A 21,520-nucleotide genomic window follows, 5' to 3' on the forward strand; every position below is an offset into this window, starting at 1 on the left:
CCTCCCTCTCCTTCCCTCTCCCTCTCTCTCTCCCCCTCTCTCTCCCTCTCTCTCCCTTTCTCTCCTGTTCCTTTAGTTCTGTTGCACCCTGATCCATTCAGTTATCGCTCTTTCACAAGCCTTAACCTTTATTTCGATTATTTGGACATTCATATCAACAAGTTAGGTGTTGATTTATGTGTTTTGAAAAATCGATTGACAAATATGCAATTGTATCTCACTCCTGATTGGCTAAGACGACGCCTTCCATATCTCTGTTATTATTTGACATAGAACATCAAAATTTGATTTGCTAAACTGCAAATGCTCTTTCATTCCTCCTTTTTTCCCACCTCTGAAACAAACTCCCACACACTCTTCAATCCCACTCTTCCCTTCAGGTCTTCAAAACAGCTGTTCACCACCATCTCTTATCTTCCCCCATCCAAACACCACAATCTTTTCTACCCCCGCTAATCCACTCCAAACCCACCTCCTTCAAATTCTCTGCATTCCTTCCTGAAAGTCCCTGTCGTGTCCATCTTGTATACCCTGTGTTCCTCTCCCCCCCCCCCCCACAGATATCCTAATGGCTCTGTTCCCTACTGTTTTGTCCTTCCCTCTCCCACCCCTCTTGTCTCCTGCTCCCCTTGTTGTAAGCTCTTGTATGAGCCTCGACATTCTATACAAACAAAACAAAAATGCTACCCCTGAGGATGTGTTAAAATATGAGTGCCAGAGCACGTTGGGAATCAAAACTACAGTGGTTTCTGAGCTGTTATGTTACGGTTTTTCATATTTGATTTATTTTCATGTTTTTAGAAGAAGAAAAAAATGATCACAGCATGAAGGAGATTGCTGTGATGACAGAAAGTGGTCAGAATGTCAAATCTGGCCAAACCTGAAGGAATTGGAGCAAAAACCTGGGTTAGTGTTACAGTTAGGGGGACTTTGGGTTATTAATTTTTTGTTGTTTAAAAAAAAAAACAAAAAAAAAACAAATCATAACACGGTATGCAGGGTGATGCTGTGATTGTAGAAACTGGTCGGAATGTAAAATCCGACAAATGATTGAATTACAGTGAAAATAAGGAGCAGAAAAGCTCGGTTCCAAACACTATTTCAGGCTAAAATAAGCTCCCAAATCGTCCAAGGTCGGAACTGGTTTCCTCGACAAAAAGTAACCAAACGTCTTTATTTGAACTCGTACATAAGATTGTATTTGTGTCCTCATTTTTTCAATCAATAAAATGTTCATATATATATATATATATATATATATATATATATATATATATATATATATATATATATATATATATATATATATATATATGTATGTATATTTGCATTAAGTATGTGATTTGTGTGGTTTATTAAAGCGGTGTGTAGTAACGGATCACTCGTTTCTGTGTTTTGTTTCTGGTTTTTTAAATCCATAGAAAGTCGTTATTTGTTATTTTAATGGTTAATGCAAAAGTGTGGCATCTGTCATATTACCCAAAATGTTACTTTTTGTGACTATCAAGCACTTTAAAAGACATGGACTCTTTCGATGAAATGCAAAGAATTTTCTCCTTTAATCATGCACTAAACTTTAATATTTCATGTTGAATTTGACACTTGTACACATGCAGTTGGTGTTTGTGTTTAATTTCTATATCAACTCTTTTTTTTTTTTAAATAACAACACCTGACAAGGCCTGTACTAGTTGATAACATTCTTAAATATGTTAATCTATCAGTTTATCCTTTATTTGCATTATTAATCGGGGAAACTACAGCGTACACATCGACATTAATGTTAACATTAAGATGTGATTAGTGATGCGATAAAACGTCGGAATTATGTTTTAGTATTTGCTCCAATCCTGTGTTTAATATTGCGAATGAGTGGCGAAAAATTTCCAGCGGCATGCATGTCCCAAAAGGGCACTGTTGTCTACGGGAGAATCAGGGCACTATTCCTCTGTGTGGATTAGTTTCTTAACCCATTTCATCCGGATGGGGTGTACAGCTAAGACTCCTGTGTCCATACACGTTGTTTCTGCGATTATGTAAGTTTCTCCAACCAGTTGGGTTTTTTTTCAAGGTATTTTGATGCTGCATATGGGTTAACTTGCAATTGCGTTTACCTTGATCAGATGTCAGCAAGGCATGGGAATGTCGGTCTATGTCGGTAGATGCTGCCTCGCCACAGAAATAACATCCATTGTTGAATTTTTCCCGTCGTCGTCCCCTAATGTGAACTTCATGGAAAATGCCGAAGTGCCGTGTTCACATTGCATGAAGTGAAGATGATTCTGCTCCACACAAATACAAAACCTGACAATGGTTGTTGATCACTGCGAAGTTTCTGACCATGTTTATACGATGCCAATAAATCTTAACAAGGAACTTTCACACAAGACAAGGCCATTCGGCCCATCATGCCTGTACTACACTAAGACCACATCCAACGATATAAAATAAGATAATTCTTTATGCATGTGTACCTCTGAAAAACATAATAATTCCCCCTCACCCTTTCCCCCAGTGAGAATGTGGAGGACACTTGTGATTTTTCACCTGTACAAGGAGAATCGTGCAAGTGGTTGAACCACTGATCCTTGCTGTGAGGAGCTGTTATTACATGTTAAATCCATCAGGCTGTCCATTTACTCCTCCCACCCCTACCCAGCCCTCAACCCCAAGTCTTCCATCCCCTCTGCCAGCTCTTTGCCCTCTCTCCCCCACCCACCCCTATAAAGTTAATACTAGCGGGAATTCACGCAATACGTACTTCAACACAAGCTTCCCATGGAAGTGGAAAGTAAGGTTTGAGCACACAGTTTGGTGCATAAAATTCAGCACTCAAACTGTACAATGTTTCCACCTGTTGCCATACCTTGTGCTTGATCAGAGCAGTGATCATAGTTGTCGAAAGTTGTTGAAGAAGATACAATGATGCATCTTCAATCTCGGTGTCATTCAGTTGGTGTGTTTGGGGTTATACAGTTGTTTTGTTTAATTTTGAGAATTTTTACATGAACAAAAACACGTAAACTTTTTTTTAACTGTTTGAGTGCTGTTGGCTATGATTGTGCCCTCACTGGAACGTGCTTTCAACCACGATCGTAACCTGTGTCATTGTTCATCAATCTGTATTGTTTGTTCCAATGGTTGCCTTATAAACAATAGACGTGTTATTCAGTTTGCCTGGGGAAAAAAGAAAAAAGAATCCCATATTTTTGTATTGCCTAGTGGAAAATTCATCACTCAAACAGTGACATGACCACTTTTAATGAGTGTGAATCTACTCCTGATGCCAGCAGTCTTTGCAGATGCTGTCATGTCTACAAACAGGGTTGCCTGTTTCTTTCTGAATATGGGAAATGGATCTACCTTTTCGTTGTTGGTGAAATCTTACAAGTTCCTTGTCATCTGAGTTGTTTTTTTTTTTCAACATCCTTCCCCACACTACCCCCTTTCCCTCGACCTTTCCACACAGGATTTTTCAGAAAGACGCGGGCATGTTGTTGAGCCTGAAGTCCACCAGATATCGAGGATTGACAGCTTTATTTTAGCCGAGGCGAAACGTAAACCTGACGGTGAGTTGTCTGCATGGGCTGCCAGCTTGCTCCATCTCCTTTTATCTGACTGTTTGGAATCCTCCTTGGCCTCCTCTAAAGGAGCCACAGAAATGCAATGCTTGATCATTTTTGATGGTTTTCCAGGGTGACACACACAATGAAAAATTGAAGTGCCAAAATGTTATTTATTTACTTTTTTATTTATTTGAGCAAGAAAATATATATTGTTGTGGGCCGAGGGTCGGTGGCGAAAACGACCACGAGGTGTGGAAAACTTGCGTCGTCTCCCACCAAACTCCCCAGAATTGTAGGCCGTCGCTCGGATAACTCCGCGAGCCGGCGGGTCGTTTAACCGACTGGTCACCAATATTTCAACTGCGTGGCGTAGGGTTATTTTGTCTTGATCCAATGTACCTAAGTAACCACGCGGTCTCAGCTACCGTGGATCCACTCCCTCGGAATGCCTGGCCGAACCGGATTCACTTCACCGGCAGCGGTAAAATTACACCTACCGACTACCACTCTCCCACCCACCTTTCCGGCTTGGATGCAGTCGAGCGGGCCTGCCCAAGACGTCCCGGCTACAATAGTCCGTTTACCGGGGATAAAACCCCGACTAAACTCAGATCCGAACCATGCTGGACCAATGCAAGAAGGGACGGAAACGGACTGGGAACATTTCTGTGATGATTTATTTCCAGTAAATGAAGACACAAAGCAAGACTTAACGTGAATATGCAAGCAAGGAATATTTACAATGATCCAAAAACACTTATTCAGTTCTACTTAAAGACGGGCCCATATGCAGACACACACACAAATGAAAATAAACCCAGAGTTCTTTATTGGACCCTGACAGCCGAGGAGAGAGACAAGCTGGGGGTCAGAGTTCGGATGGGTACCTGGCCGTCGGAGAAAGGGGGTACTCCGTGCTGCGGCACCTGACAATGGTCGCTGGTTTGGTCCCCAGTCGCTCAGGGACTCGAGGTTCATGGCGGAGCTCAGGTGGTGAATGGCCGGGGTCCACGGAGGGGGGTCGTGGTCGCTCTTTCCTTCCTTGTAGACTGTAGAGGGCCAGCAGAGACACGTTCGCCGCCTTCACGACCTTCTGCTCAACCCTCCGCTTCAAAAGAACTGCACGCTCAACAACAACCCCGTCGAAAACCTCCGAACAACCTTCGTAACAACCCCTTTGTAGCAACCCCCAAAAAACCTCTGCCTCAGAGAGTGCTCTGGAATTTATCGACCTCCCTCAGCTGAGAGGGGCCTTGGTGAACACACCTTGCTGTCCGCCTTTGATTGGACAGGGTCCCATGGCATACCTTTCCGGGGCGGGATTTCGGCCTTGTTTGGAGAAACCCGACCCTCCGCGCGTGTTCGAGAAAGGTCGTGGTGGTGAAACTGCCTCGAACATCCTCGGGAATCCGTCTCAGGCAAAGGTGCGCTGTGGCCCACGAACCGAGGGCTGCAAGCACGATGGTACCGTGGATCGTAATGGGCTGTGAGGTCATGCAGATGGGATGGTTGTTAGATGGCTTGTTAGATGTAATAACCAAACTAAAAGAAATCGCAACGCATGCCTTTGATTCTCCCACTAGACAAAAGGAAGGGGATCTGACTACACACATACTTCACGACATAACTGAGTTTTGGGACATCTGTATGTTGAATGCAAATGGTTTTCAGATCCGTTATATATATATATATACATATATATATATATATATATATATATATATATATATATATATATATATATATATATATATATATGTCTGTATTGTACACAAAGTCGAGGCTCCTGGAGGAGTTGGTTCAAGTACAATGAACAGATCAGGACAAAAAGCACAGCAAAGTGAGGTTGGAAAACACCAAGAGCAGAGCTGAAGGCCAAGACGGGGGGAGGCAGACAACCAATGGGTGTGGAGAGTAATGGGGGGGCAGGAGAAGGATGCATGGAGTGGACAAGAAAGACACAGAAGGAAACTTTCAGGAGGGAAAACTGGAAATTTGGAAGGAGGGGAGGTGGGGTTAACAAGGGTAGAAAAGATCATGGTTTTGGATTGGGGATTATGTGAGATGGGGTGAACAGCTGTCTTGAAGACCAGGAGGGAAGAATGGGATTGAAGAGGATGTGGAAGTTGATGCTACAGGTGGAAAAGAAAAAGAGGAGCAAATTTCAGGTAGCTACACATCCATGGAGACTAACTTTTATTCAAGAACAGGAAGACACACATTTGTCAAAAGTAAACACGCACACACACACACACACACACACACACACACACACACACACACACACACACACACACACACACACACACACACACACACACACACACACACATCGCACCTGCATCATCATCTCTCATGTGGACAACAATCACTAAGGTACTTCATCAAATAGGCAAAGATGGAGTCATCAGGAGAAACCTGGATAGGATTTGGGTTTCAGCTGCTACTACACTACCCTCAAACCCATCCATGCACAGCCAAGTGATCCTTACAAAAACTATTTGCAAGATCAACCCTCCAAAAACAAATTAAAGGAACAAAAGAGAGATGGAGAACAGAAATAAGGAAAGAGAGATGAAGGACAGAAGAGATGAAGGACACACACACAAACTCACCAATGGAAATAATACAAACCACACACACACCCCATTCACACCAGAAATACCTTGCTACTTCTTACCTTACCTCCACAGAATGTACACAGGAATCCACCAGCACACACATCAACACATAGGCCCTCTATTTATAATGAAGATCCATTTCCGGTAAACACTAATGACACGCTTCCGGTTTCATTAATTGATTTAAAAACTCTATTACCCATTATTTATTATTGTTTTTTCACACAACTTCCAATGCTACGGGAACCTATTCACACACAAACCAACCTAACTTGAACAAGAGATCACAATAACATCTGAAAACCTTCTCACATGACCAAGTCAAACAAGTCGCACAATGACCCCTCTCTTACATGATGGAATACATCTTCTTGGCACAAACCACAAAATCATCCTGAACAGAACAAATCCTAGCAAATCTAATAAGCTGAGATTAAAACAAGTTGAAGCCTAACTTTGCTGGTACATTACGAGATGGAAAAGTATACCAGACGAGGAAAACCAAAATAGTGGACTTTATGATACACGTGTGTACTTAAACAATTATTTCCAACTCGAACTCATGCATCCACATGTGCCACTACACGATGATAATTACTAACTACTCTTATCTGATATTTCGCTTTCTGGATAAATCAGATAAATCAGCCGATCAAAAATCTTATAATTAACCACACATATCATCAATATAACGACATGTAGAAGATAATATTTTAGGGAAACCTAACTACTACTTGTCCTTCATCAACTTCTGCACAAATGAAAACTCGCAATAAACAAGGAAAATGTCCGCTAATAGGGGGCTACAGTTCCCTCCCATTGGAATGCCTTTTATTTGTTGAAATATTTTCCCACCAAAAGATACAAAAGTGTTAAAGAAAATATAATTAACGTCATCTTTAAATTTTTGTTCATCAAAACAATTAATAACCACACATTTTTTATGAGAAAAGAATGACTTTGCAAACCTGACACATAAAAAAAATTTTCCAGACCAAAAAAAAATTAAAAATCTACCACTAACACTACAGAGTGCATCCTTAACCAGTACTAAATCCAAGTTTGATCACAAAGTATAAAATTCAAAAACATCAGCAGATTAAATAATGAGGAATCTAATCCTATTGAAAAACTCTGAAGTGGAACGAATACGCCAGGAAGTGTAAATTCCAGAATTATTACTCATCGCAATGCAATACCTCCGAAATTGCTCCCAAACCACTTGTAAACCTGAGTTAACCGTAGCTGACAATTGTTTAAAAGTGCATTGCCTCACTCCTGTTATAGACCTCAAATTATACGGGTTTTTATGAAGCTTCGGGATCGAGAAAACTGGGGAATCGATAAATTTACCATTTTACATTTAAGGTGAAACTTATTATTCAAAACTCCCTGATGCTCAGCTATAATGTCTTGGAGAGACTTTTGACATGGAACATACACTACATGGCCAAAAGTATTTGGACACCTGCTCGTCCAACATCTCATTCCAAAATCATGGCCATTAATATGGAGTTGGTCCCCCCCTTTGCTGCTATAACAGCCTCCACTCTCCTGGGAAGGTTTTCCACTCTATGTTGGAGCATTGCTGCAGGGATTTGCTTCCATTCAGCCAGAAGAGCATTAGTGAGGTTGAGCACTGATGTTGGGCGATTAGGTCTGGCTCACATTTGGTGCTTTCCAATTCATCCCAAAGGTGTTCGATGGGGTTGAGGTCAGGGCTCTGTGCAGGCCAGTCATGTTCTTCCACACTGTTCTCGACAAACCATTTCTGTATGGACCTCGCTTTGTGCACGGGGGCATTGTCATGCTGAAACAGGAAAGGGCCTTCCCCTAACTGTTGCCACAAAGTTGGAAGCACAGAATCATCTGGAATGTCATTGTATTAGTCAATTTGCTGAGGGGGTTTTCGTGTGCATGAAATGTACCCTGTTACCCTTCATTTTTTTTGAAGTAGACCATGTATATAGACAGAAAAGCGAGGGTAGACATCTGGTAACCCGGCAATAACTGAGAAAATGACATCTGTTTACGTGCCCTCCGCGACAAAATCCAGACCAAAAATTAGGGGGAGGGGAAACGAGAATTGATGAAACTTTGCCACTATTAGTCACAGAATAACAAATGACCCCTCAAAAGAAAGGTATGGATTCCCTTAATTCAACAAAAAAAAAATTCAAATATGTTAATCAGTGACTTCATCAGAGGTCAAAAGGTCGTGAAAATTTGACCAGACCCTAAGCTCTCAGATTTTGGGCACATGAAAGGTGTTTTAGCACCTGTTTTGGTTCCAGGTATTTGGCAGAGGGTTTAAGAGAAAAATGATATGCAGTAAACCATGCCAGTACCTTTCCAAAGCTCAATGTATGAAACTAAAAGTAATGTATTTTTAAAACACAGATTTTTATGGCGTTATTTAATGCAACAGGTTGGGGACATATCAAAGAGCTGTAACTGCAACCAATTTGCACAGGAATACAAATTAACCATCAGATTAGATGCACTGACCTGTCTTCAACTACCTTTAGTTAAGTTAATTCCCATTAACTAATTAACTTAATTACATTAAATATGTAAATGAGTGACGTCACACAACGGTTAAGGTTGTGACCAAGTTCTCATGAAAACTGAATAACAGCCAAGAAGCCAACACTTCAGACACAAAATACTCATTGATGAATAGATTTATTGTCTCTAAAGTTAAAAATATAAATTACAATAAATTTACATTGATTTATAAATTAAATAAATTACATAAATGATTAATAACATATATTTCTTGCTACCATTGGTAGTTGAAATACAAGGACGCCTCGACATCTTGCCGTGCAAACTATGATTAATTAAATGATTAGAAATCATAAGATTATTAGTTATGAATCATAATAACTCAGTTTTCCTTATCTATTTTCACGAAAATGATGAACATGAAAATGAAAATGATATTCATTTCACATGTGTGCATGCACATTAGACCCATAACTGCATATCGGAGAAAGGGAGCATATACAGAACTTTGTTTCATACCGGTTTGTTTGAATGACTAAACCTTGTGTCATGTTGATATTTGTGCACGAACAGTCAGCTGATGCCTGTATGTAGGTCATACATGTAGTAAAGTATGTGCAATGTCCCAATACTCAGGCACACCCAGCTCGATTCTTACAACTTGATGTCGTATCCTGCTCCTGTTTGCTTTGGCATTTGCAGAATCTGCAGCATGGTAGTCCATTGCTTCCACATCCACATCTGTTGGTTGCATACTTCATGCAATTGCATTGCATCACATACTCCTCTGGGATTGGACATGTTCCTATTTCTGGTACAAGTAAATCATTGTCTTCTTTGAACGCGTATGAGGTCGGCTGAAGAGTGTTTGGCTCGGCCAGAAAAGATATCATCTGATACGTTGCATAGAATGATATAAGAATGTGATTCCTAATGGCATGGCTTGTAGGTGGAAGTTGTTCAAGACAGATCGTCTTGCAGGTGGTTCCTTTTTTAGTACCTGTGTAAGGTATTCTTCACTCCTTTCGAGTAAAGTATCTATGTTTGGATCATTTGCATTCAATCCGAATCCCTTCAAGTACCGAGCAGAGTTCACTTTCAAGGCTGCCGGGTTCGTTCCCACCTTGCTTTTGTAGTCACATCCGGTTAAGGTATGTACAGCAGGTAATACTTTGCACAAGTCTGCTCTTACCGTCAAAGCTAGTGCATGTATGGGAATGTAACGTGTTGAATCGCCTACACCAGCCTTGACCCACAGTTCTTGAAGACCATTTGACTGGTATACTTTCCAGTAGTACATCATCAATACGCATACATCAGTATCCGGAGACAGCACCACAATTCTGCGAGTTCCATGTTTTACAGCATGCATTGCGTGTGGAACAATTTGGCCATCTGCTTGTTCTATATCAGAGCATAGCTCTGGGACTTCAGAAGAATTCCTGCTATCTGCTAAGTGGCATGGTACTGATGTTTCCCCTTTTATGTGGCTTGCATACAATTTAACCTTTGACTTTCCATTGGTGGCTTGTTCAATGGCCTGCTGATGAAGCAACATCTGAAATTTTTGCTTATTGTGACCTGATGACCAAAACCTGTTCATTTCAACAGGTAAGGGTGTTTCTGGGTTGATCATGTTTAGCTCGATAGAAGCAATCGTTTGGTGTCGTTTCCTTTCAGAATCTTTGATTGACATTTCCACGTATGAATCAAACACTAAGTCGATTTGATTGGCACCCTTTGCAGCATTGTGATTATAGTTCAGTGTATTCACACAGAATTCGCCAAAGGTGTTGGCCTCCTTGGCGTTCATCTTGCGCACATTGGCCATCATATCAGCGATGAATGTTGTATGTACATTGTCTGCCGTGGATGTTTCTTTCCGATTCTGTTTTCCAAGGGACTTCTCTAATGCCTGAACAAGTGCACATTTGACAGCTTTCTTCATCATTCCCTTGGGGTCAAACAAGTCTGACGACGGTGTCACACTGTATTATAGTAGGTCTTCCATTGAGCTTCCCCCGGGCCCGTGCAACTTCCACCAGATGTTGCTGATAGCTTCGTTCTTTCTGGGTCACCAATGTACCCTTGGCTTTTCCATCCTTTTTGTCTTGTGGATGCTCATGAAGGTCTGCAGATTTGTTCGGTGAATCTTCAAAGATAACCGCAAGGTCTTTTCTTCCAGACGCTGCTTTTGGAACATGTTATATGCTGCAGAACCGATATGTTTCACCTTCAGCAGCTGAGTACGGATATCATCTGTCATCACCTCTTGGGTGAGGATATTGTGGAGTTTCAATTCCATGGGTGCAATTTGGAATGAGTTCTCATTCCTCTCAATTACATCCATGATTGCTTGTACATTCCTCTCTGAGCTGGTCGTTTCACTCTTTTTGAAATTGTGATTGACAACAGAGTCATAAGCAGTGATATTTACCCCACTAATCTCTTGATGGAGGCTACTGGTGGCTCGCATCTCATGGTAGATGAGCTCCCACATTGCCACAAACTGTTTCTTTCTAGAATTGCCAATTATGCCCGAAGTACCTTTTTGGGACTTGTTGATGGTCTGTTCCAGGGCCATGTCTGCTCCAACTGCTTTGAAGTGACCTTTTGTTCACTGCACAGCAAACTTTCCCTCCATGAATGCCTGGTGTACCTCAGGAGCTGTTTCTGGAAGATTGTGCATGTCCTCGAGATAGAGTGAGCACCACCTCAGATAATTAGATGAATCAAAGGCAGCAAAGATAGGTAGTAAGGCTTGGACAGTCTGTTTGTGTAGAATCCAGTTACCTTCACGATCGCTGCGAATGAGATTCTCAAGTATCGACATGAGTTGAATGAAAGTGTCCCAGTACTTGAATGTCTCACTCCTGCTACTATTCTCGAGGATGAACTGATCAAAATCAACAAGAGATTTGCAGCCTGCGTGAAATTCGTTCAGCAACTTCTGGCTTTCCTGTTGATCTTTTTGTGCAATTCATTCTTTCAGTTCCACGAGTATGCTCAGCTGTTCTCCATATTTGGTTGGATCATTCTGTTTGAAGAACTGGTTCCCAACAGCTCTTTGATATGTCCCCAACCTGTTACGTTAAATAACGCCATAAAAATCTGTGTTTTAAAAATACATTACTTTTAGTTTCATACACTGAGCTTTTTTAGAAAGGTACTGGCATGGTTTACTGCATATCATTTTTCTCTTAAACCCTCTGCCAAATACCGAGAACACAAACAGGTGCTAAAACACCTTCCATGTGCCCAAAATGTGAGACAGCTTCGGGTCTGGTCAAATTTTCACCTGCACCTATTTTTCATGACCTTTTGACCTCTGATGACGTCACTGATTAACATATTTGAATTTTTTTTTGTTGAATTAAGGGAATCCATACCTTTCTTTTGAGGGGTCATTTGTTATTCTGTGACTAATAGTGGCAAAGTTTCATCAATTTTCGTTTCCCATCCCCCTAATTTTTGGTCTGGATTTTGTCGCGGAGGGCATGTAAACAGATGTCATTTTCTCAGTTATTGCCGGGTTACCAGATGTCTACCCTCGCTTTTCTGTCTATATACATGGTCTACTTCAAAAAAAATGAAGGGTAACTTAGGGTACATTTCATGCACACGAAAACCCCTCAGCCAAAGGACTATATGCTGTAACATTAAGATGCTATAGCACTGGAATTAAGGGGCAAGCCAGAACCATGAAAAACAGCCCCAGACCATTATGCTTCCTCCACCAAACTTTCCATTTGGAACTATGCATTCGGGCAGGTAGCATTCTCCTGGCATCCGCCAAACCCAGATTCGTCTGTCGGACTGCCAGATGATGAAGCGTGATTCATCACTCGAGAGAACACGTTTCCACTACTCCAGAGTCCAATGGCGGTGAGCTTTACACCATTCCAGCCAATGCTTGGCATTGCGCATGGTGATCTTCGGCTTGTGTGTGGCTGCTCTACTGTGGCTGTGCATGGTGATCATAGAAACCCATTTCATGAAGGCCTCGACGAACAGTGTTTGTGCTGACGTTGCTTACAGAGGCAGTTTCAAACTCAGTAGTGAGTGTTGCAACCGACGACAGCCAATTTTTCCACGTGATGCGCATCAGCACTCGGCAGTCCCGTTCTGTGAGCTTGTGTGGCCTACCACTTTGTAGCTGATCTTTTGTTTCTCAGAGACATTTGCACTTCACAATAACAGCACTTGCAGTTGACCGTGGCAGCTCGAGCAGGGCAGAAATTTGACGAACTGACTTGTTGGAAAGGTGGCATCCGATGACGGTGCCACGTTGAAAGTCACTGAGCTCTTCAGTCTGGCCCATTCCACTGCCAATGTTTGTCTATAGAGATTGCATGGCTTTCTGCTTGATTTTATACACCTGTCAGCAATGGGTGTGGCTGAAATAGCCGAATCCATCAATTGGAAGGGGTGTTCGCATACTTTTGGCCATGTCGTGTATGTTCATCTATGGCGTTCGGTGAGGACCCGAAGAGCAAAGATACGGTCAATCGTTGACCTCTTTGGTGTGAAGCTTGACTGCTGTGGACGTTGGTGATCCAGCAGAAGTGGCGAACCCTATCGAGAATTATCCGAGCAAAGACCTTGCCCAGCACTGAGACAGCGTCACCCCTCGGTAGTTGTTGCATTCTTGGCGATCACCCTTCCCTTTCCACAGAGGGACAACAAGGCCCCTCTTCCAGTAATTTGCGATGATGCCTGTGTTCCAGGCATAGCACAGAATCCATGCAACAACATGAGTACAGCATTTCCACCAGCCTTGAGAAGTTCAGCATTGATGCCACATCCCAGGAGCTTTACCCCATTTTAACCGGTTCACTGCAGCCTGTGTTTCCACAAACGAAGGTGGACCACAGTTGATTGGAAGGTCAGCAATAGGAATAGTAACACCCCTGACAACCAACTCGACAGCTGGTGGATCAGCCTGGTACAGCCGCTCAAAGTAACTGGCCCAGCGGGCCTTCACTTCGGACTCCTCTGTCAAGAGCCCATCACCATCTGCTCTCACTGCAGTACACTGAGGAATGGGCTTTGAGGAATGCAATGCGTGAATTCCCCTGTAAACAGGACGAGAATCACCTGACCACAGGTGATGCTCTACCCCCTCACAGATTCCTCGCGCACAGGCCTCCTTTTCCACCCTTGGTGCACGTACAGCCTTACGCCTCAGCTCCCTGAACAGCTCAGCTCTGCCATTCAGCCTGGCCCTGCCTCTCTGGTCAGACTTCCGGTTCCGGTTTAGAGCGGCAAGAGGTCTCCTTCGGGGCTCCCTGCTGACATTCTCAAAGTTAAGTTCCGGTTGTTATTTGTCCCGTTTTAACTGTTTAATTTTCTCACCTACATGTTAATGTGTGTTCCTAGTTCGGTTTTGTTTCAAAAATCGTGCTATTTTGTGAGTATTTATGTCGACGTTCTTACTTGGTGTTTGAGGCCTAGTCCTAGGTTTGAGGCCTACCGGTTCCACTCGGTGTTCGATCGTTTTTTTTTTGTTTTTGTTTTTTCTCCCCATTACCTTCAATTTCTATCCTCCCCATTACCTTCAATTTTCATCCTCCCCACTTTCCAAACATCCCCCATTCTCCCAACTAATCTCTTTCTTATCTCAAAAAAAAAAAATATATATATATACCCAACAACAACAACAACAACACGCTCACCTTCTCCCGATTCTGCTACTTCTTCTTCCTCTTAACTTCCTCCTCGTCTTCCTCGATTTCTTTTTTTTTTACACTTCCATGACCTAATCTGTTGAACTCTCTCATACATTAATATTAACAACAAAAACGATCTTATAATGCTTCATCTTCCTCTCACACATGTGGTACTCTTTACTGTTTCACAATGCACTTCTCTTCTGCTATTTTAACAGACTGCTCTCATTTCGACCTCTCCTTCATTCCTTGCCTAAAAAATCCAACTATTACAGCGCTTCTTCTCTCCATAATCTGAATTCGCCTTCATTGCATCCATCAAGAATTGTGTTAAATCGCATCTCTGACCTAAAACTTTTAAAAACCACAGTTTGCCATGGATGCTCGCTTTCCATCAACCATTCTTTTTTTCCAACTTCAGTGCCAACTCACCCCCCTCACCCCTCACTCTCACTCTCAAAGCAACCATCCCACTCTTCTCCCTCCAAGCCTGCCTCTTACCTCTTTCAAAAATTCCCCCCTCACCTTTGTCCCGCCTTTCATCCCCCTCACTCTTCCTTCTCTAAGTTGCCCCCCTCTCATCCACCAACCTGCCTCCCTCCACTGCCCTCTCACCTCCATCTCTTCACTCCACCTCCTCAAATCCTCAACTGCCATCTTCCTTGTCTCTTGTCCCCCCTCTCTCCCAGCACCACAGAGCCTTTTCTCCTCCTCATTCGGCCCCCTCCCCTCGCTATTCTGCAATGCCCCCCACTCCTTCTGCAACCCTCCATACCTCCCCCCTCGTCCCTCATCCTACCCACCCCCGCCCCTCCACCTCCTGCACCCAAAGCCTCTTCCCCTACCTCTTCATTAAAAGTGTGGAACTCAAATATCCGGGGCCTTCGCACAAACCTTTCAGATCTTTCCATGCAGGTTGCCACTGACAAACCAGACATTATCTGCCTAACAGAAACTTTCCTCTCCCAAGCCGTGTCTGCCTCCCAAGTATCACTCCCTGGTTACTCCCTCTTACGGTATGACAGACCTGCGCCTCGTCCTGGTGAAGGTGTTGTTCTCTTCATCAAAGACTCTATTCCCCACTCTCCCTGCACTGCTCTCTTCCCCACACCCCCAGGAATACCTCTGGCTTCGGCTTCCCCTCCACTCCCACCTCATGTTTATATGTGTACTGTACCGTCCACCGAACAGTGATGACTCCATCTACACCTCACTCTCCGAAAACATGGACCATCTTCTATCTTCTCATCCAAACTCTCTCTTCCTCTTATGTGGCGACTTCAATTGTCATCACGCCAGTTGGCTAGGTGTGGGTACCTCTCTCACCTGCCATGGGACATCAGCAAAAGCTTTCTGTGACTCATTGGGACTGACTCAATCGGTCAACTTCCCGACCCGGATCTCAACCAATGGTACTCCATCTCTTCTGGATCTGATTTTGACAAATTTCCCTGACAATATCTGCTGCTCTTCCTTCGCTCCAATTGGTTCTTCTGACCACGTCCTTGTTAAAGTGGACATCTCTCTGGCTGTCATCAGAGAACCACCTCACCGCCGTCGAGTCTGGCATTTCACTCAAGCCGACTGGCAGGGTCTCCGAGCAGCCATCAAACTTACAGACTGGTCTCCTATCACTACTTTCTCAAACATCAACTCATCCTGGGAATTCTTTCAAAGAAACTTGCTCTCCCTCATGCACAGATTTATCCCCTCTCGTGTTCAGTTGTCTTACCCTTCCTCCCGCCCTTGGTTTACTGAAGCTTGTAGTGAGGCAGTTGTCCTGAAACAACTTGCCTTTGCCTCATGGAAAGCAAACCCAACTGAGGGCAATCTCAGTTCTTTCCACAAAGCTCGGAACAAGTGTGTATCTACCCTCAGGAGAGCCAGAAAACAACATCTTTCTCATCTCAAGTCTGAACTCTCAAACCTCTCTCCCTCCTCAAAATCCTGGTGGCGTTTAATCAAATCTGTTTCTGGTGTATGTTCCCCCTCCATCCCCTCCCTTACCTCAAATGGCCGCACTGCTGATTCCACACGTGATAAAGCTGAATGTCTAAACTCGGTGTTTGCAGCTAAATCTTGTGTCCTAAACCCATCACTATCTCTACCCACTTTACCCAGTCGCACCCAACTGTCCCTGGACTCTGTATCCTTTTCTCCTGACAAGGTGGAGAGCTTGCTTTCAAACCTCGAGTCAGATTCTGCAACCGGTCCAGACGGCATCAGCCCACGTGTCCTCAAAGCCTGCTCTTCTGCTCTTGCTCACCCTCTCTCTGTTCTATTCACCCTCTCATTTTCCCAAGGTCATCTGCCATCTGCTTGGAAATCTGCTAACATCACTGCCCTGCATAAAAAAGGTGCAAAAACAGATCCCTGTAACTACAGACCAATCAGCCTTCTCCCAATCATCAGCAAGGTTATGGAATCCATCATTGCTTCAGACATGAAATCCTTCCTCTTCTCCAATGGCTTGATTTCCAATCATCAATTTGGTTTCAGACCAGGTCACTCTACCCTGGATATGCTGCTACTGCTCTCCCATCAATGGATGGAGGTCCTCAATGCCAGACAGGAAATCCGAGCCGTATCCCTGGACATATCACGTGCTTTTGACACAGTCTGGCACCCTGCCCTACTCACCAAACTCTCTTCCCATGGTATTCAAGGCCATCTCCACTCATGGCTCGCAGACTTCCTCTCCTGTCGCAGTCAACGTGTGGCCCTAAATGGAGTTCTTTCATCCCCTCTTCCTGTGCAGGCTGGAGTTCCTCAAGGTAGCGTTCTGGGCCCTGTTCTTTTCTGGTTTTCATCAATGATCTCTCGGACTCTCTGGAAAATCCTCTATTTCTCTTTGCCGACGACTCCACCCTCTGCCGTACCATCTGTCATCCCTCAGACCGGCAAGCAGCAGCTTCTTCGCTCACTGCAGATCTGGATAAAATCACAAACTGGTCCAACACGTGGAACATGTCTTTCAATCCACACAAATCTCACACTCTCACGATGTCTCTTCGAAAGGACCGTTTACAAAACCCCCCATCCACTTTCTCAACAATCCTCTGGAAGAAGTCTTTTCTTTCAAGCTTCTGGGTCTCACTATCTGCCATGACCTTTCCTGGGAAAGTCACATTTCCAACCTTGCCTCAAAAGCCAGTCGCCGACTGGAGAATCCTCCGTCGTGCAAAGTCCTTCCTCGGCCCTCTTGAGCTCCTGACTACTTACAAAGCTTTTGTCCGTAGCCTGATGGAGTACTGCTCTCCCCTCTGGGCTGGTGCTCCTGCCTCCCACCTTTCTCGACTTCACGCTGTCGAGACCAGGGCTTTAGATCATTGGCATCTCCCGCAATGAAAGCTGAGTCTTTGGGCCTCTCACTCAATCACCGCAGGTTGGTCGGTGGTCTTTCTGTCTTCTACCGACTCCTCTCCAGCCTTGCCCCCCCTGCTCTCTCTGCGATTTGTCCCAACCACATTTCCACAGGGCGCTCAAGGTCCGCCAACAACCCCCTTCTGGTAAAACTACCAAAATCACGAATCACTGCTCATCTTCACTCTTTCATTCCTCTTTTTTTCCCGCCTTTGGAATAAACTTCCTCACTCTATTCTTTCCCATTCTTCCCTCCAGGCTTTCAAAACAGCTGTTCACCACCACCTCTTATCTTCCCCCATCCAAATCCTCGATCTTTTCTACCCCCGATAATCCACCCAAGCCCACTTCCTTCAATTCTCCTGCTTTCCTTCCTGAAAGTCCCTGTAATGTCCATCTTCTCCTCGCCATGTTCCCCGTCCCATCCCCATCCCTCTCCCTTCCACAGTTCACCTGTGTCTGTTCCCCCAATGTTTTGTCCCTTCCACTCCCACCCCTCTTGTCTCATGCCTCCTTGCTGTGAGTTGTGTGTTAGCTCTCATACGAGCCTCGACCAAGGTATACAAAAAAAAAAAAAAAAAAAAAAAAAAAAAAAAAAAAAAAAAAAAAAAATGGTATCTAGTGTCCCTTGAGCGATAAAATTCTTCTTCGCCCTACCGTGAGTTCCAAGACATCCACCGGCAACATCAAGGACGGTGGTCTTGAAGGCACTCTACAACTCTTCAGGATCTGCCAAATTCCCTCTCAGCCAGTTTTCAAACTCCTTAGCTACCCTGTCATCCTTGAGCTTACCAACATCCAGCCTAAGCTGGAATGGTTCCATTCTCCTGGATTTAAGTTGCAACTTCAGAGTTGCGAGAACAAGCCTGTGGTCAGTATTGAGGAACTGAGCACTCCGGTAGACCCTGCAGTTGTGGATCCTCCTCCAGCGACCATCAACGAGGACATGGTCAATCTCCTTTGCCACACCACCAGCGTTGGAATACCACATCCAGCGATGAGCTTGTGGACGCTGAAACCATGAACCGGCCACCCTAAGTCGATGACTTCTTGCAAAGTCAAGGAACTTTGTGCTATTTCAGGTTCACAGTTCCAGACCCATGGGGACCAACACATGTCTCATAACCATCCCTATCATTTCCAGTTGATGCATTGAAATCCCCCAAGACGAGAAGAGTATCTCACATGGGGCAATGATCGACTACAGACTCGAGCGTGGCATGGAATGCGTCCTTCACGGTGAGATCACTCGCCTCAGTTGGAGCATTTCCAGAGATCAAGGAAATGACACCCAAGGAGCGATGAATCCTCAGTCTCATAATGTGCACGTTGACCGGTGTTTCCTCAATTATCATGGGAGTTAGCTTGTTGGACAGAGCTGCAGAAACTCCTTGGGGATGTTAACCATCAGAGGACATAACAGGCACGCACCCGAAGGGACCGCCTTAGGTTAACCCAAGGAGACCACCGTACGGTGGACGACACCTCAGCACCACCCTGACACACACATCCACAATCTGACCCGGGAAGGTTACCTCGTGGTTTCCCTCCTGTCATCAAAGGTTGGAGGTCCCGAAGGATTTGCCCCAAACCCTTCATCGGAAGAGCTGCCCTGCAGAGGGCAGCTGCACAGGAGGTAGTCCCACGGAGTGGGTTTTCAATTTTCTTTGCGGTTTACTTGTGTTTTGGGGAGTGAAGGGTTTTACGGTGGCTGGAGTGCAAATCCTGCCACCAACCGCCTCCTAAAATTTTTTTACCCAACTGCAGGACGTCCGCTGACACAGTTGGGCACTAGATATGAATGGCTGTTCGCTCACAAGGAGCTTCTCTACCCTTTGACAGGTTTTGTTCTTCATCCTTCTTGGTGTCCATATCATATACCCTCCTCACCAAAAAACTTGGTGGGGGAGACGGTTTCGTCGCCAACAACCCTACCATGAAACAGGTTAGTGCAGGTTTGCATGGAACCTGAAGCAAGTCACACATCTAATCTGACCTGACCTGACACCATCACAGATCTTTTTGGCTCACAGTTCTAATCTCATCTGACCTGACCTGACACCACCAGCGACAAAATGCCTCTACCAAAAAAGAAAACTCATCATACTATGTGTTTGTTAAATTTTGTAAATACTCGCTAAAAAATGCTTGGAACGTGATCTCAAAAGAGTATAAAACTCATGAAAAGGTTTCCCATCATAAAAACATTTGTGTATCAATTATACCTGAAATCCCACCTCCTCTTTCAACAACCATGACTCCTAGATCTCTGTTTAATTGGATTAGCAAAATACTCCTCACACTAACATTACCCTGAGAAACAGACCCCGTATCTTGTATCGTGTACCCTATTATTTAGGTCCAAAGGATAGATCACACATACGGTCCAAATCCAAAAATCCTCTTTGCGTCTAAGTTCAGCACTAAAATCCCCTTCATTATCAAAATCATCAACATGAACAGTCTATAATTTGCATTGAACAATGACTAGAATTATGTCCTACCTCATCAAATGATACAAATACGTCTCAACACCAGAAGTCCCCCGAGACCGAAGCCCGTGAAAACGTTGATGCAAACATTGTGAAGTTTTACCAACATAATGCAAGCCACAATCTCTACAGGTGAGAATATAGATTTCTTGCTTTGATTTACACCCTAACACACCTTCACAATCAACAACAAAAGTCTTCCCACTTGCTCAAACTGTTTACAATGTGTTTGTCATATGACATTTCCTTTCCAGGAACCATATTACTATTCGTTGCATATTCACCACACTCCCATACAAAAACACCTCCTCTACCTTTGCAGTCATTCTGCCTTTGTGGCACTTTGTGACTGTGTGCATAACCAATCACAATGTACTATATCGACACGTGACGACTATGACGGAGCATTTGATTTTGCACATGAAATGCAATTCTATCACAAAGGAACTTGCATTTCATACCCAGTTGTTCCTCTGTTTCCATAATTATTTCCATAGCATATACGCTCCAAAAGAACTTGATTGAAGTTGTGCTCACAAACCGGATGATTTTATAAATGCATTTTAAAATTGCAAGCAGTTCAGATGTGACTACTACGACGGAGCATATGATTTTGCACATGAAATTTTTGTTAAATAACATTCTGCTTGGGTTTTTCTTTTTGTGTTTTCAGAGACTTTAAATCTGCTGCGAATGAATGATCGTGGTCATGGATTTTCTGCCAGCACTTACTTGCATTTGGCCAAGACACAGCTTTCCATCGGCGCTGTTAACGAGGCTCAGTCGATCATGGAACTGTAAGTGCTCGTTCCTGCTGATCTTGTCATTATATTAGTTGTGGATGGAGTTGAGGACGGTTAAAATTCTCATAAATTTGTTTTGCGATTAATATTCCACAGAATTTGTTGGTTGTTTTTCTCCACAGAGCAAAGATACATCATCCGAGCATCGTCTTGGATAACATTGGAAACAGTCTTTTAATGACTTCCCTTGTGACAGCAGGAAAACTTGAAGGTACAGCACCAAACATTAATAGCTCCACAGCACTCTTCCCTTGTAACCGTGACATGATTCATATCGATGTATAGTTTTATATTTAAAAACAAAACAACACTTTTTTCACAAATACCCCTTTCCCCATGCTTATGGTGACACTCATGATATAACTTCCAGTATTTTTTGTGAAATATAAAAAAATTCGTTTGTTACGCCCCTCCAGGCAACAGTTTACAAAGCCCTGAAACCAGAGCTTTTATGATTGTGGCGTTGGATGACCAGACAGGTTGAGCATATTTACCCAC

General features: G+C 43.6%; 1 protein-coding gene across 2 annotated transcripts in view; it reads left to right on the forward strand.

Annotated features, from left to right (window-relative positions):
• Positions 1–21,520, forward strand: part of LRPPRC (leucine rich pentatricopeptide repeat containing) — a 171,564-nt gene that overhangs the window by 98,610 nt on the left and 51,434 nt on the right. For both annotated transcript variants that reach the window (XM_085890292.1, XM_085890290.1), the window contains exons 29-31: positions 3,470–3,569; positions 20,893–21,016; positions 21,145–21,233. In XM_085890292.1, the coding sequence (XP_085746418.1) occupies positions 3,470–3,569; positions 20,893–21,016; positions 21,145–21,233 (313 nt within the window). The remainder of the gene's footprint in view (positions 1–3,469; positions 3,570–20,892; positions 21,017–21,144; positions 21,234–21,520) is intronic.

The sequence above is a fragment of the Eptatretus burgeri genome, chromosome 7 (genome assembly GCF_056783735.1).
Source record: "Eptatretus burgeri isolate ZD-2024b chromosome 7, Ebu_testis_v1, whole genome shotgun sequence".
Classification (NCBI taxonomy): Eukaryota; Metazoa; Chordata; class Myxini; order Myxiniformes; family Myxinidae; genus Eptatretus; species Eptatretus burgeri.